The following is a 17,654-nucleotide window of genomic DNA, read 5'->3' as shown; positions in this document are numbered from 1 at the left end:
TGGGGCACAAATCTTAGGAAGGAAAAATAAGATAAAACCGAATACAAACACCAAGCACCCACGTGCCCTTCAGATATCTTTGTTTACGACGCACCTCTGTACGCAGAGGACGGACGCAGTTAGATAGCACCTTTTTCCTTGAGGTTGTCCCGAGTTATATCACGGTTCCGATGATGCAAACGCAAATCCTCTTCATACTAATCAATGCGTTCCTGAAAAAATGGGAAGCAGAGAACAAACGCGCGAAGATGTTTGCTGCTCAAAAATTCTCCTTGTCAGTGCTTCTTCGAACTTAGGACGGGTATGAAGACGGCGACAAGAACTCCTCTACACGAACGGTGGCAGTGGCCAAACCAACGAGGCTCGATCGATCAAGTCCCGCGCGAAAGGACTTCTATAGGCCCAAAACAAAGGAAGATCGAGGGGACTGAATGGTGATCCTTCGGACCAGCTACACTCAGGTGCATTGTTCACGCCACATTTCCATCTGATCGGTCGATTTTTGCATCGCACACGTAGAGAGGGACTCACGTCGGCGCGTCTAAGCAACCATACTAGTAGGAACCAGATGAGCTGACCTTGCTTTGTCAGTATCGACAAGGCAAGGGGGGCTCGGTCAGCTTGCCATGGGTGAGGATGTTCCGTCTAGCCTGCAGGGAAGACAAAAGAGATCAATAGTAAGACATTTAAGAAAGACAAACAAACAAACGAGCAGTCAAAACCAAACTGTTGTACCGCATCCTCGCAGGTGGTCTGCAAACGACATACGTAACGCTGTACATGACCTTGCACCCCGGAGGTAATCCATTTGTTCTTACACGATACAATCACGTGTAGGCCTATGCAACGCGACATTCTCTCACCCTTTTTACTTGGCCGTGACAAACACATCAAGCACCTCTGTCAACGCAAGTGTCGCCATGCTCAGACTTCATGATGAAAAATACATGTACCCACGTTTTCCAAATCGAACGATTTCATCATCGAAAATGATTAATTTAGTCAATTTACCGGCTATCACGTACTATGATTTGAAACAGTAACCTTTGCCTGTAATAATGTTTATCAAACGCTCAGCAGCACCTGTAAAGCAAGGAGTAAATAAGCCCCCCAATCTGCTATGGAAAACTTCTCAAAGTTCGACATCATAACAATGACAGACACACCCCGTCTGACGCTCATCTCCACCTGCATGTCTAATTTTTGTCTGTTTCATGTTTCACGGCATAGCCAGGACCGCACACATACACAAACGAAAAACAAATTTTCTCTATTTTTCAATTATCTGTATTTACATTCATCACGCAAATTTCATCTTGAATGTGTACACCAAAACATGATTAAAATCATTGAAATAGAGCATCATTATAGACAAGAAAATGTCACTAATTCCTCTCCTATACATCAATCGATTAATATCACACACATTATGCGCACATACACACACACACACACACACACACACAAACAGACAAATTGAGAATGTTCTGGGCTTTTAGTATCGATGTGAAAAAAAAAGTCTAACAGAAATAATCTTCATCTACCTTATCAGGATTGGATTCTCTGCTGTTGTCACTCATCGCACCAAAATGGTGACAGAATACCCACTTTTCTCAGTTTGTTCGACCATTTTTATCTGTTTTGTTGGGTTTTGTGGGGTGTGTGTACTTCGACTTGGTTTGTTTTGTCGTCGGTTTGTGTGTGTGTGTGTGTGTGTATGCTGTGAACAGCTCACGAAGGAAAGGTGGTAACATTTCAACCGTCTAATACTGTAGGCCCCATTACTAGTTGTACCAGCTTGACGTCATTTATCATCAAAGGTTAACCTGGTTTGGTCTCATTTATCATTTCGTCTTGCTTCGTTTTATCGCGGCCTGTTGTGTGGATGGTTTATTGCCCGCGATTTCACTGCTGGAAGTTGTGGACTCTGATTCTAAAGCAAAATTGCTATGTTGATGTCGAAAGAGCTTGATGGAACATACATGTTCTATTTAATCTTCTTCTCTGACAGCAAATGAAATGACTGAGTGATCGCGAACTTGACCTCGTGTTGATGCAGGAGAGAACAGACGTTGCTTGAGCGTTTCTGTTGCTATGGCAACGGGGATCAAAGATCGGCACAACCTCGTTGTACCTATACTCTTAGTCTAGCCTCAAGACTGAGAAATTTCTTCACCGTGGAAGCAGAGAAAAACCAGCAATAACAAATGAGACAATAATCATGATACGAATAAAGAGTAATCATAATTATCATAGACGTGACGATGATGATATTGTAACACTAATGACAAAGAAAATGACAGTAATTATGATACCAGAATGTCTTTTCATCTGATCAACTATACATCCTTCGCATGGAAATAAAATTTCAATCTAAAGTGTACCAAGGTAACAATTCGTCTTATGACGACAAAGAACGACGATGAGAATTAAATGTAATATACATGTACATGAACACAGCTTCGAGACAGGCCTACTAAAAAAAAAAAAAAAATTAAAAAAAAAAAAATCTGATTTTTTTTTTTCTCAGTGCAGACTTGTCAGTTGAGGGGGAGAGGGTGTGTACGAGGGAGGGCACAAAATGATGGGACAACGGATACAAAATGGAACTTGCCTTTTCTCATTCAGACAGGTGGCCACTATACACAAGTTGATGACCAATATGTATAATCATAATGATTAGTGATAGTGTAGCAATAGGTAATAACAACACTCAAATGCACTGGACACAATACCACATCACTCGTCATCCTGCCAAAAATGACTTCATATATTCAAGTTTTGCCTCTCCAATTTCAAGTAAAATATAACAGAAACAATTTGAGACAGGTTATTGCAACTTGAGAAGTTGTTGCAATAGTTTCACGAAAACACCCTGAAAAGACTCCACACACACTTTAGCTTCCTTATTTCCTGTCCATTTTTTGATGAAGTTTATACTACCCGTCTTCCATTTGTCGGATTTTACTCCATTCATTACGTCAAATCCACACTAGACACAAAGTGGAGTTCGATTTATCTTGATTTCTCACAGAAAAAAAAAAATCGAAAATAATTTGGAAATCCTACAGTTTTATGAAGGCAATGAATGAGACTAATATCAAACATGTAACTACACAATGTGCACTTACACATATTCTGCTCCTGGGGGCAAAAAGCAGGTGGGTATATTTATATACCAATGAAGCTAAGTGATTGCTGTTATACAATGCTTTTTATTCCTTTCCTTTGAACATCAACTCAACTGGGAAATTGCGGCAGGGAACTGCTATTTGCGTAACCCACCTATTGCGCATTATCTAAAAAATTAAGGTTATGATATCTATGTCAATTTGTACAGTTGTATCATAATGCAAACACCGCAAAACCAGGTTATCTTATCAGACAGGCATGGGTGATGAATGCACTGGTCAGCCCTCCAGGGTAACAAGGGGGGGGGGGGGGGGCAGAGAAATGCAAGCTACAAACTCTTTCTTATCATCACACACAAACATTGGACCTCAATCTACTCACATAAAGCTCTCTCACACTCCAGACTTTGTACTTTGTTTGGAAACTCTATCTTTTTATTCTTTTTAATGGCATTAAGGACAACAACATCATTAATGCAAAGGATCTTCTTGCACCAACTGCAAATGCACCATCATTGCACTTTATATCATCAAAGAAGACATTGACATATACACAGTTGTAAGACTATATTTGGGGGTTATTTTCGCATTTGCACTCACAATATACACAAATAAGAGCCACATCACAACTGGCAAAATACTATTTCGAGTTACAGGGAGAGATGAAATAATGGTTTATTGTGCAGACAAGTGAGATATCTTGAAACCCATTTGTCCTTAGACCTCAGGTGTTGGGGCACTGGGGCAGAGAACAAATTTACCCAGAAACAAGATAAGACCTTGCCTGATGCTAAGCAATGGAAGCATTAATAACTCCACAGGGAAGCAAATAGAGGATTCATAATAAATCCAATTGACAAAATTTTCACAGGAAGGGTGACATAAACTCGGTACGCCCAAGACCCTACACTAATCTTTACTGTGCTACAATGGCTAATCTGTTATATCAACTGCCAATCTTCACTTACTGTCGTGCAGACAACATTTCCTGAAACTTACTGGCAGTAGATACGATACACACAATATCAACATCCTTATCCATATTCTAATGCAAAACTGCTACACCTTACGGCTGTGATAACTTTGGCATGAAAAAGTATGGGCACATGAGGGCTTACCGGGATGGCTTGAGATGTTTAAGGAATGGCTTGACATAGCTTTTGAAGTCATAGACATAAATCAGTTTAAGATGACGACTTGGAACATGTACAGTTGTACATCGCACACTTCTACAGTATGATGAATCACTCATGATTTCAACTTACCTTTTTGAGCATGCTTTACATTCTTATCGTCTCATAACTATTTTCTACCTTCCAATCTCTGATTAGGTTTGACACATGTACAAGTGGGTACATCACATTACATCACGCATTTAACAAAATTCTGATGTTATGTTGATGCTGAGTTTACATAAAATATCATTCTCTAATCACACAGTGAAGGGGTGATCTTGATTGCAGTACAACATGCTGTCAATTGGCAATCTAAACAACATTGGCTGCAGGATATGTTGCTATCTGAATCAGCTCCCCCGTAATTCTCTTTTTATGGCCTCTTTATCGGAGTGCTAGGCACTCCGTATGCAAAGTCTGCAAATGGTTTACACAGGCTTGTCGGAGGAAAATTATCACAGGCCATCTTCATTCCCTGGTCCTTGTCTATGCACTGTTTAAAAACACTGGGCTACTGCATGTCACACTACACTGTGTTGACTCCCCAGTTCTACATTCTCAAGAGGTCAAAAAAGTGATCATATCAAGTCTCTCCCTGCCATTCCCCCCCCCCCCCCCCCACCATCCCGCCATGAGCCGAGATAGCCAGTTCGCCATCATATATGTTCATATCTACGGACAGTTTGGGTAGCTGGGTAATTTGCAAAAAGCATCAGGTCCATATTTACAATGAATTACATTTTGATACATGTAACCCAGTTTGTGTTCATTAGCTGTTGTTATGCCAGGCAAGACTTGCTCAAGATAGTTAATTGTGAGAAACATTTTAAACTTTAAATGTCTGCTCAAAACCTTTACAATACGTAAAGTTGCCTATAGCAAAAAGGGATCCATGAGCTGTCACAGTGACATCTATAAACTTAATCCGCTTGCTCTTTTTCCTCGGTATTGATTACACAGTAACAAGCACCATCTATACCTCCAAGGAGGTTACTAATCTTTATGCCGACATTGGTTTGTTTGTCTGTTTGTAAAATATCTCATAGGAGATCAGAACGGATATGAATGAAATCCACAGGAAAAACTGACAATGACACAAGGAACAGAACTTTGGTAGTGATGCAGATCACTGTGTGGATCCAGGATTTTGTTTTGTTTGGTTTTTTAATTTTTGGAGGATTGCTTATCATTAGGGGATGAGGCCTACAAGCAGGGGAATTCAAGCTGCACATATTTGACTTGTGCATACGTGCACTGATGAGCGTGCGCTGATGAGCATACACTTCAGGTGCTGGGAAATAGGGCCATTTTTAGCATATTAATCATGTGGAAATGAGCTGCTTGGTGGAGGTCTGCACTCTCTGAGTGCTTTTCTAATGAAAGTACTAATTCTTTGGCAATCACCTAGTCTGCAACAGCAGAGAAAAAGTAGACTTATACTGTAGAGACTGTGACCATAGCAGTAGGCCTTATCACCTGAATTTGTACATCTTCCATTTTGTATGTGTGTGTGTGTGTGGGTGTGATTTGACCATTGCACCGGGATTTCTCCTTACTCTTGAAAAGAGATAGGGTTTCCCGTACATACATGTACAGAGCGTACAACTCTCCCATGCGTGGGACAGACGGCTTTATGTTTCCTCTGGAAGACTTGGTAATGAAGAAAAATTGCCTTGCCATAGGGCACTACTGCTGGGTAAAGCCTCGAACCTCATGATACAGAAGTCTATTTTCAAATAGATATTTTACCAAATAATGATTGAAAGATAATACATCAGAGGAAAGCTTCAGGACACAAATGATACTATAAAGTGAGCTTGGGATTAAAATGGACCAGATATCCATTGAGATTTAAAAAAAAAAAAAATCACACTACCATACCCTAGAAAATCAAAATTGATGTAACCATCCATTCAAATAATGTACCTCCCACCATCATTTTTTTTTTTTTTTTTTTGGTCAGTTGGCAAAATTTTAACCGAGTTTACAATTTTGAATTTACAGTGTATCATGGTAGAGCTGGGGTGTTGTTGTTGTTGTTATTCACTGTTGCTTTGTTCACAACAATTAACTCACTGTACAAATGTACATGTAGCTACAATGTATAACAATAAGTTGGCAGCAGAAAGATGTACCAGATCCACAAATCCTTCTATAGATGTGGCAATCTGATAGCTATACTAACCATCAGATTCACATGTCAGATGGACTAACACTATTCCCACTAATCTTAGTCAGGGGTCATAGAAGCAAACGACACCCATGCCCGCTTCGAGTTCCTTGTCTCTACAACTAGCTTCCTTGTTTGCATGTTATAAAGCCAGTAAAGCAAGGCTAGATGGGTCTTGGGGATTCATACTGTACATGAAGTTTTAATCAAGTATTCAATGAACACTCCTTATGTTTGAAATGACCTGCTTGAGTCTCTGTACATTGTACAGCTGTACATGCTCGTCAACTATGCAGGCTATCTCTCTACTTTGAATAATGTCTGACCATGCTGTCTTACCAACACAACTCAACAATCCTATGGACCTACATGTGGCCACACAAATAAACATAGTTTATACATGTACATGTATTACGGAATACCTACTACAGTAGATGCAATGGCGTATTATCCCATTGGCATTGTACCATTCTCTTTAGTGCATCCAACAATGAACATGCACATACAAGTGTACATTGTATAAGGTAGAAAACCATGAGGTCTAGAAACAATAGAATAAAGAAGTCTGTTTCATTGTGATCATGTCAGAGTCTTTTGTCAGATGTCATTGCACAAGTCTTCCCACAGTGGCTTGGAACTGGCTACAAGCCTGGTTTGCAACAATTGACATCACAAATATTTGGGCTATGTGAAGTTGTTCAGAACCAGTTTCCATGGCACAGAATGGCTATGACGTCACATTTAAGTATTCTTCTAAAGTGCAAGATCATCCATCGAGGTATACACCTCTACTATCAATTCTAGACATACACTGTACAGAGATGCCAAGTTCAAAAAACTTTTATGAGTGAGATTTTCATGACTCGGCGTTTTGGCGCTCGCAGCGCATGCGCGCTACGAACGAGAAGGGTGTCACCCCTCCCATGGTAGGGAGCTTTTTTGAATTTTTAGCTCTTAATGATGCGATCTGGTGCATACTTAAGTGACTATTTTTTACTAATTTTGAAAGACAAAAGGGAAATATAACTTCAATTGCAACTATCACTTGAATCCTTTGAGCTATACTCCTTATTTTTGGCACAAATTGCAGACTTCACCCGATGCGTGAGAAAAATGGGTGCCCTGCGTGAGATCGTGAGACAGGCCCTAAATGCTTGAGTCTCACGCAGAATGCGTGAGACTTGGTAGCTCTGACTGTACATGTACAATGTAATGGCTGTTTACTCTGCGCAGCTTACTGTAATACAAGTAACTTCCCCCAGTACCAGGCCCCAAACCACAGCTGAGACTACAGTACTGTAGATCATACAGCATTCCCTCCTATCTTATTAACTTATTCCTCATCCATCTTTTGGATTAATATAATAAGGGCTCTCCTGAGGTTATACCGATCATGTTCTACTCAGCAGGTACCTACCCCCCCCCCCCCCCCCCCCCCCACACACACACACACACAGTTTACATTTGGCCTTTTTGGGTAGCTGGAGGAAATGACAGGGGTCGCACTTAACTTTTTTTTAAACTAGCCAGGCGGACTACTTAAAATCAATTTTGACACTGAAGCAATATTTTGGCTAGCCAGACGGACTAGTAACTTCAGAATTTCATGATTTTTAGCTAGTCTGACGTGATTTTGGGTGGCCAATGGCCAGCGGACCATCGCCAATTTCGAACCCTGAATGAAGGCACAAAAATTATCTCTGTAAGTGCACATTATCTCAATTTAGTATAGATCTACACTCTCACTAGACTATGTGTGTAGTGCTATAACACAAACAGAAACACTCCCAGCACAGCAATGTATTTTTTTTTTTCAGCAGACCCTTGAAAACAGTACTACTGAAACCTGTAATGCATCATTTTAATTTACCAGAGTGCTACTCAGCAGGGTTACTGGCATGAGTCTAAACATTCTGAATGTGTAGAAACCTAGGTCTTGGAGAACTGTACCTATAGTAGGTCTACATGTCTAATGATGATAGCTGTATAGTATATCTAGGTACATATAGGAGATCTATTAGTAAACAAAGTGGCACTAACTGATGATAAAGCTGTACATCAACAGTATTTCAGCAGAAAGACTGTTCCAGGAATTCAAAGATCTCTGCTGGTATCTTCCCTTAACAATTTAATAAACTTATGACTGCATGTAACTTACATTAACACAAACAACAGCTGAATCAAAATCTTCCATATCATGCATTATCTTCAGGAGTTCAAATATCTGCATGTTCACATCTATCAAGTTAAATTGAGGAATAAAATTCCAAAAGACCTCTCAGAATATAACAATGATTTAACTTCATCAGAAACTAAGGGTGTGTTTATGCTCAATTTGCGAAGGCAGAATCAACGTTTTGAAACGCTGATTCAAAACGCCGTTCACGGGAGCACTGTTTATGCTCACTTTCTTCGAGCCTTGGAAAGAGCGTTTGCGATTGCTTCGCTGACCTCAGCAGAGGCAGGTCAAATTGGGGCGCGCGCTGCGATTGGTGGCCTGGCCTGGGAGAGCAGCTGGGAAAGAAATGCGTATGCACAGTACATGGGAAAACTGCACAGGCCAGGGTAGCTGGCTGACCGGGCGGGCGCTTTTTCACGTGAACCGGAAAGGCGTTTAGATGACGTAACTCTACACGCGTTTAGAAACGCTGTTGTGTTTAAATGCTTCCCCGTCAAACGTGATTTGTCAGAAACATCGAACGTAAACGCACCTTTTTGTGCATTTTGGATCGGCGTTTTGAATCAGCGTTTCTGTCGAAGTGAGCATGAACGCAATGGCGTTTTGCACTAATCACGTTTCAAAACGCTGATTCTGGCCCGAAAAGGGGAAGCATAAACATGGCCCAACTTAGTCGCTCACCTCTTGCTTTGATGTAAATTTTATGACAAATCTATGATTTTTTTTTCTTTCAAATTCATAATGACCGGTAACTGTATCACTGCCCAGGCATGACTTTTGCACACAAGACAGTGAAGGAAACTTAAGAATTTACTCACAAATCAAATAGGTACAGGTGGTAACACCACTATATTCAATCAGCACTTTAATACAATGTACACTGTAATGAACGCTGCATGTGACAGGAATTGACTTGAGGGCATTAACACTTTTATTGCACTGTGGCATTCGGTGATTTATCAATCGGTTTGGGCGGGTTTGTGTTTGGGCAAAATATGCGAACTAGGCAAGCCCTCGATTCGGTAGAGCATGCAAACATAGCACACAAAGAGTTAAGAGCTGCCTGACTATCGACTAGAGACTTATTACATACTAAAACAAACACTAAATTTATAGTCAAGTTAGTAAAAAAAATCTTTTGCTCTTACCAAGTACCTAATTTGCACTGGGAACGACTCTGTGTAGGCCTACATGTAGGTGTAACAAGTTACATGGAAAATGGAAAGAGGTACCGGCTCCTGCCCTACGCATGTGAATAGTAGAGCAAATAACAATTGCAGCAAGTTTCAAGAGGATGCAGAGGGGCAAATAAGTCCAGTATACTTTATGCCCAACATCAAGGTAACAAGGTAAATCAAGGGAAAAATGTGTATGGGTATTAACTTCCTTATTAATGCATTCCCCCCCCCCCCATACCCTACCACTTCTTCTTCTTCTTCTTCGTGTGTACTGTCCAACACCCCTTACGGGCCTTACCACTAGGAGGGGCCAATCAGACAGGGGGTGCGCTGGTGTTAAATTGCGCAGAGAGACTTGCCTAGATGCTATGTGTGTGAGACTGTGAGTGCATGCATCCACGCATTGAAGCTAGCAAGGGCAAGGTTGGACTAACTCAACTGACTGGTTACTTCAAAGTGCAACTGTTAGTGTAAGTGTTAAAGTAGTGTGTGTGTAAAACTTCAATAGGGGGGGGGGGGATGTAAGGAAGTTTTTCCAAGAAAATACAACCCAGTATCATCTTCATCTTTGTTGACTGTAAATGAATGGTGCTACTATCAATTTATCAAACTCCATGATTATCACTTTCTTCATCTCTGAGTTTGAATGCATTGATACCGAGGGTTTTCGCTATCATGGGGATGATGCATCAAATTGACATTTTCCAGGCCACAAATACAATTTGAGCTGTGCCTGTGGGTAGTAAAATGTGTCCTACTGCCTAACCGTTACTGGCATTTGGCATCGTCTGCATACAGTCTTACACGAAGAAGTACAAATACAATATCGTTTGATACGTCCTATTTCACATTTGGAACAGAACTGGGCCTTGGATGTTGGACACTCCCCTGGCTCCTAAGGAACACTTGTCCATTCCAGACTGTCCTCCACGATGCCTCCCTCAGCTGTAAATCATGGTTAGCTCACCAACTCGTCGTAGTCGTAACGTTACTCGTCCCCGGCTCGGACGATCGCGGCGATGACCTTGCGTCGCGTCGAATCCTGCCAGTGCCACTCCTGCAGATGTGTAGATATGCGTCTAGACTCTATAGAACTAGATCTATTATCTTACTATAAATTTCACTCATAAATAGATCACAACTTACGGTTAGAAAAGCTTGAATGCGTGGCCAATGGGATGAACACAGGACAACATCGCTCGTCACTCCACTTGACTCGTACTTTAAGCTTTGTGACTGCACGGCGCCTCTCTCACAGCTGATGTCGAACGTTGATCGGCCCCTCGCCGCCTCCTCGTAAAAATGTTTGTGTACGAAGGATCTTGTTGCATGCAATGTTGGAACAGCTAGCGAGCTAGTAGTAGTATAGTCGCGATATGCATGCAGTAAACAGTCCAGCTAACCAGACGCTAGCTTTTCGTCACATCACTAGCTATCATCACACATGCACAGTCAGTGTCTCCGCGAATGGATATGACGACGAATGTAAATCATGCATGCGCTGTAACGAGCGGCCGAACCGGTAACCTCGCGGGTTGACTACCACGTAACTACGGTGAAGCGACTACAGCGCCATCACTCGTTTTCATGGTTGGATGGCGCTGTTTCACGGTAGTGTGGGCTCGTCATTGTGAATAGTACTAGCAGTATTCTATTCCCCCTCTTTCTCTTTGTCTTTTAATCGTAAAGTAATCATAATTATTTTGGGATTTATAATTATGTTCGGGTTCGATACAGTGATGCGGACGAATTTCATCGGAGAAACAATGAAAACAAAAAGTCCAACAAAAAAAAAAAAGAAATACATCAGAAATTCAGACACAATAAAAATACTTTAAAAATTAAATTTTTCTGATGGCACAATTCTTTTTCATGTACATCTGCTAAGGACACTAGAAAGAATATTTACACAGTGCCTGTTTGAGCTTTAATTAGTGATTTATAGCAAATAGTCTTATATTCATGCATCGTTATACATAAATTATTTACCAAGGCAATGATGCCCCGGTCTCTTGCCTTTCTGCTATTACAATGTCCAGAAAATTAATACACAATTCTAAAATCAATTCTTTTAAATCCCCAGTTTTTTTTAAACATATTCTTCCTTCTGAACTTTTTGTGATATTATGTTATATATAATGTCTATATAATACATCACAACATAATGTATGCATGTACATGTATTTTGAATTGATTTGTAGGACAGTGTGCTAAGCCATTTCGCCGTGTAATGTTATGTTCCAAACAAAGCAAAGCGAAGAAAATGATAATCTTTTTTTTTTTTGAAAAATCTGAAAAACTTTTCAGTTTCTTGAGATTCGACGTCTTAGGCAATGTGTGTGTTAATTTTCGTCGCGATGGCGCAGTAGACGGCCGAGATTTCGGGGGCTGGGCGCTGGGCTGGGAACAAGGGGGGGGGGGGAGCGCTTTGTCATTCATTTCAATTGGAAGTAAATTCCAGACGATTTCCATAATTCCACATCATGTAGTACATAAATCGACAGCTCCATGTACAAATTTGTGATATTCCTTGTGGTCCTTGAGCATGAGAAACTCTGAAAGCCCAAAAACAAATCATTGAACGAGGATGATGACATAGGAGGCTCATTATGTCAGAAATATAGCAATGAAAATCCATGACAAATTATATAGCGCTTGCTTAACAAGTTCAACACGACAATTGCTCCTGCGACAATATTGCTCCAGTCTTATTTTTCTCCCGGGACTTAGGGTAAGGGTTATGGTTGTGAGAGAGTTTTATATAGGTTTAGTTTGATGTGAGGATTAGGATTGGCGTTAGGGTTAGGGTTATGTTGGTGAGTGGAAATATTGTGTTTGGCTAAGCGTGCAGATATTTCATGGGAGCAATTAATTGTCGCAAGAGCAAATGTCATGGAATTGTAAAATTTCTGCATTTTTTTTTTCGTTAGCTAACACTCATGCATTCTTATGGTGAAGCTGGCCACGTCGTCACAATTAACCTTATTCAAGGTGATTTGTTATGAATCTTTAAAACATTCTTATTCCTCATCCAAATCACTATAAATTCTGAAAATATGAACCCAGTATAACCAATATATAGTTTGTTCAAGTTCAAGTTCAAGTTCAACTCTATTTCAAAATATTTGTAAAAATTTAAAGATTATCCGGAGTTCTCAACTCTAAACAAACGGGCACATACCAGCCGGTGTGAAATGGTCCCGGTTGCCTGGAGTGAAATACTTCAATATCCCCGATTGAAGACGAAAGTTGGGACAAAACACACACACACACAAATAAACGAACAAACACATATAAACTCACTTTACTCGCCGTAAAGAATCAATGCTCGTCGTATCACATTAGTTTGCATATTACAATCGCTGAATCAAATCTAACATACAATGTAGGCGTAGCCAATGCAGATGATATATATATATATATATATATATATATATATATATATATATATATATATTATGTATAATAATGTCTGTGTGTTAGTGTTTAATGAGTGTTTATGAAAGTGTCCAAATTTGCTTTATATCAGACCATTTTTTCTTAACTTTCAGCTGCCAAGGTGAAAATGACATTACAATGCAATCAAGATGATCTTTACAACACACACACACACACACACACACACACACACACACACACACACACAGTCACATGAACAGGACTACACTTGTATACAAAGTTTCAGATGCATGATTGTGCGCTTTTATTCACCTGTTAAGTAACAGGTTTGTGACAAAACTTGACAAAGCATGAATGCTCTCAGGTAACAAAGTGATCCACTGTGTGACACATTGAGTATGACATGTACAACACAAATGCATTTCTTGTTCATAATTTTGCAGTCGTCTTCAGCATGATCGTGTTCTTATACATATTATTTGAGGATCTCCTCATCCCTTATAACATCAGTCAATGAGTTAAATATATTTATGTTATCTTGAATTTGGCTTTATTCTATTAATGACGTGATTATATCGCGAAGAAAACACTACCAGAATGCTTCCACGGGACTGACATATCCAAGTCCCCTCCGACGGGCTAAGCATTGAGGATGAATTTCTTTCCCAAGTCAGACACAATCGTGACTGTCATAGAACTCGAACCAGGAACCTCAAGACTAGGAACCCGTTTTCTTTTCCACTGATCCACAGTGGATCTTCTATTGCGGATCCAACCTTATCAAATTTGCTTCTTTCCTGAAGCATACCATTTGTAATTAGCCTTCTGCTTCACATTACAGGGCATATTTCAGTGAAGTAAAAACATGCAATTAATATTTGGTTATCGCTTTTTATCCTCCTGTTGTTTTCTTTTTTTTCCTACGAAGAGATTATTTTGAATTATTGGAAAGTATCTCATACTTCATATAAAACCCCTTGTCATTTCGGTCACTGAGAGGAGATTGATTTTATTTAGTAAAATAACCAGGAAGGCCACAAGGCTTAATTTGTGTTTAGTACTGATTGAAATAAAAATTTGGCCTAAATCTTTTATGTGACAACAAAAAAGAGTAGAACACCTTGTGGTGGAAATAAGCTCCTTCAGAAATAAAAAAGCAATGGTAAAACACACGGCCTGATAAATGACACCAATCGTGCGGTACCATTCGTTTTCGATCTCCGCTGATAATACAGTACAGTTGGCACTGAGTTAAAAATGCGAACAAAAAATAACTTCATGAGTTTAAATAATATATATAAGTTGATATAAATATAATATACATATATATCTTTGAATGTTTATATACAAGCGACAGATAAAAAAATGCTCATCCCTCATCTCTGTTTCCGTGATGTCCATTTAAAAGCAAATTTTTTTTTAATCGAGAGTGTAAGTTGATGAGTAGGAGATATTGGGTTTTTTTTCCCCGAAAGTCTCTCTTTAGTTTGCGGATGTTCCTTTCGTCAACACATTGAGCGTCACAAGAGGGCGGTATTCCACATGTTTTCAAAGCGAGATGCAGCAGCTGGCGCGCGTGGGATTCCAGTCTACTCGAGTATGCAGCTACCACGCAGCGGACGTGACACTAGGACAGTGCCGCCGCGGCGCTCCGTGCGTCCCCGCCGCTTCTTGTACCATGTCCTCCCGGCTGCCGGTGTATTGCTTTCGAGGAACGGAGCGATGAGGGAGAGCAAGGTTCATCCGCAAAGTTCCGAGTACTGTTCATCATCTACATTTGGAAAAATAAACCATACGAAAGATGACATAAGTTTATGAAATACAAAGCACTATGCGAAATACAATGAACAGAAAGTGCACAAGTTTCGAGGGGAGGAAATTTAGGAAATTTTTTTTTCGATCAAGTTAATGTCAAACATTTATAATTAAAAAGAAAATGTTGATACAGGACAGTCACATTTTATGTGGAGCTTTATAAAGAAAATAAACTGAGGATGAATCAAAATAGGAGAAGAAGTTTCCGCGAAAGCTTTCGTGATCTTGACTTGGAGTTACCGTCATGTGTATGGATGGTCCTGATATTTGCCAGACTATGTGCCAGAGTAATATTTACATTCATTTCCAGTAGCGGGAACAGAGTAAGAGACAATGATAATTGGCAATAGTGTCATTTATATCATACTTACGATATGATCACTGACGCGGCAAGTTGTCAGTTGGACTCGACGTTCATCTCGACGTCGATTCTAACGATGACGACGACGCTGTCCGCCTGCATGACGGTGAGTAGGGAAACTCGTCCATGCCGTTTGACTGCTGGAGAAAAGAATGAGAGTAATAATGAAATTTAATTGCATTTAAAAGAGATGTAGAAAATCAAGCAACAGAGTCAATAATATGCTAGTTAGCCAATTGACTTTATTTTCTTCTTTTTTTTTTGTAAAAAGCAAATTGGTATTAGATGTATTTCATTTTCTTTCCATTCACCTGGGAATAAAATTTGTGTTCTTTGGCCTCTAAATATCCCTACTGGACTAAAATAGGATTAAAATGTGAAATAGAATTTCATTAACATAAGTATCTATAGCAGACTTTAGAATTCAAAGCATTACATTTCAAAAATGCACTTTTAGTGTCGCTCTATAGTAAAGCCTGCATGACTTTTTTTTTTTCATTTTCAATAAAACTCTGCTAATTTTGCCCCAAAACTCACCCTAAAGTATCGGGCGCTCTTCATGACCTGAGCGAGGTTGACTATTCTCCTAGTCTTTGATTCTTCGTCCTCCTCCTCATCTTCTTCCTCGTCCTCCAAGTCGAGAATGTTGTCGTCGTCGAGATTCAACGTCAGACTCGGCGGAGACAGAGCGCCGATGTCGACGGTCGTCGAAGAGGTCTTGTCTTCGCAGGATGGCCGGGACATCAGTGATCGCTGCCGGAGTGTGTGAATGGAGAAGGCGGCGACGGCGATGATGCAGCCGGCCATGGCAATAAGGAACACCGGAGCGATGGCGGCCACAACGCCGGACTGGCCGTCGGCGGAAGCTCCGAAAGCTGAAAGATCGACATTTTAGTTAAGAGTTAGCATCTGCATCACTGGGGACCAGGTTGGCATAATCTAATCCCCGCGTATTAGCAAGGAGGTGCAGCTTACTAGAATGTCAAAACAATGATGTAATTACGAACAGTTTGAATACCACGAGGTCATTTACAACTCAAGAAATATTGGGAAAATCCTATTCATTGTAAATTACTGAACAGCGTACACCAGGTAATAAACTTTGTAATGTGATAAAAAGAAATGAAATAAAACTAAATGAAAGAAACAATCCGAATGAAATGTATCAATCAAAAATTCAGAATAGGAACTGGTGACCAATCTTTTCGGACCCAGCTCCAGGACGCTTCGCATCGATTTTGTCGATCGATTTTCCAAATATCTGGAATGCGTTTGAATCCCAAGAATGCAAGATCATGCCCGTTTAAAAATTGGTCAATAAAGAGAAAATGGAGGCGTTGTAAAGTGGAACAAATTCAAAGGCAAGAGATTTAAATTTGATCTTACCTTCAGCAATCATCGAAGCAGACAGGACCCAGGTAAGTACGGAAGAGGATGCCATTTCTAGTTGATCAATGAACTATCTTCCAATTCTCCAACAGATTTTACGAAATGATTTTGGTCGCAGCAGCTCCCTTGATGTGCTCAGCCTGATTGCCAAAAGCAGAAGTGAAGAGTTCTTGCGAGTTGCCGGAAGGTATATCAATCCTTGATGTTTACTTTGGGTAAAGTTTACCGCGCATGGACGTCATCCAGAACCTTGACAACTATGTCCACCATTGAAGCCGCCGTGGTATCAACTAAGACCAACGCCCAAAGAGAGTACCTCACTTTAGGAAAGCAGGCGTGCAGAGCGTGAGAGAGCGGAGCCGCGAACCGAGGCGCCACGATGCGAGGTAAGCTCGGAATGGGCCTCTCCGCACGATGGTGGTCCGCTTTATATACCCGTCCCAAAATAGCTCGAAGAGGAACAAAAGATCGGGGGGACAATGCAAAGCCAACGATTTCTAAAGGAACTTCGTGAAGTTGGTTTTGAACAAATGGTCGGTTTGCACAGTGCGGTCACTGAAAGGGCTTTAAGCAGACAAGCGTGTTCGGGTTTGACAACAGTCAAAGTTTTTTTTTTCTTTTTTTTTTTAACTGCAGGGTTTAAGATGTAAGGCATGATTTCTGAGCGTGATCAATAAAATCATGCACACTCTAAATCGATGTCCAGATTATCAATTAATAACACCCATCTCCATACGTATTACAATTACTTTCTGAAGCCGTGGAAAGAAATGAATATCAAATTTCATGTAGCATGACAATTTTATCAATTTCGTGGACGCTTGATTTGATAGACACGTACATAGTAGCTTGATTAC

General features: G+C 40.3%; 1 protein-coding gene across 2 annotated transcripts; it reads right to left on the bottom strand.

The window, feature by feature from the left end:
* Positions 1-13,525: 13,525 nt before the first annotated feature.
* On the bottom strand, positions 13,526-17,177 carry LOC139722796 (uncharacterized). Of its 2 annotated transcripts, none has more exons than XM_071634086.1 (4): positions 16,795-17,177; positions 15,946-16,283; positions 15,419-15,548; positions 13,526-15,003 (listed from the first exon to the last, which is right to left on the bottom strand). In XM_071634086.1, exons 1-3 carry the CDS (start codon positions 16,847-16,849, stop codon positions 15,462-15,464), a joined length of 480 nt encoding a protein of 159 aa, XP_071490187.1. In that variant the 5' UTR covers positions 16,850-17,177; the 3' UTR covers positions 13,526-15,003; positions 15,419-15,461. The 2 variants fall into 2 exon arrangements, with proteins under 2 accessions (XP_071490187.1, XP_071490188.1); XM_071634087.1 differs by having other exon boundaries at positions 15,419-15,545.
* Positions 17,178-17,654: the final 477 nt, after the last annotated feature.

This window comes from Diadema antillarum, unplaced genomic scaffold (assembly GCF_040938485.1).
Source record: "Diadema antillarum isolate AM-2024a unplaced genomic scaffold, OU_Dant_1.0 scf00000172, whole genome shotgun sequence".
In the NCBI taxonomy this organism is placed as follows: Eukaryota; Metazoa; Echinodermata; class Echinoidea; order Diadematoida; family Diadematidae; genus Diadema; species Diadema antillarum.
Note: the sequence above shows the minus strand (reverse complement) of the source record. Positions and strands in the feature narration are given on the sequence as shown.

Coding starts and splice junctions, on each gene's coding strand:
- LOC139722796 (XM_071634086.1), bottom strand. CDS start 16,849: ATGGCATCCTCTTCCGTACTTACCTGGGTCCTGTCTGCTTCGATGATT. Junction 16,284..16,794: donor TGCTTCGATGATTGCTGAAG/GTAAGATCAAAT, acceptor TCGATCTTTCAG/CTTTCGGAGCTTCCGCCGAC. Junction 15,549..15,945: donor AGAGCGCCCGATACTTTAGG/GTGAGTTTTGGG, acceptor TCTTTTCTCCAG/CAGTCAAACGGCATGGACGA.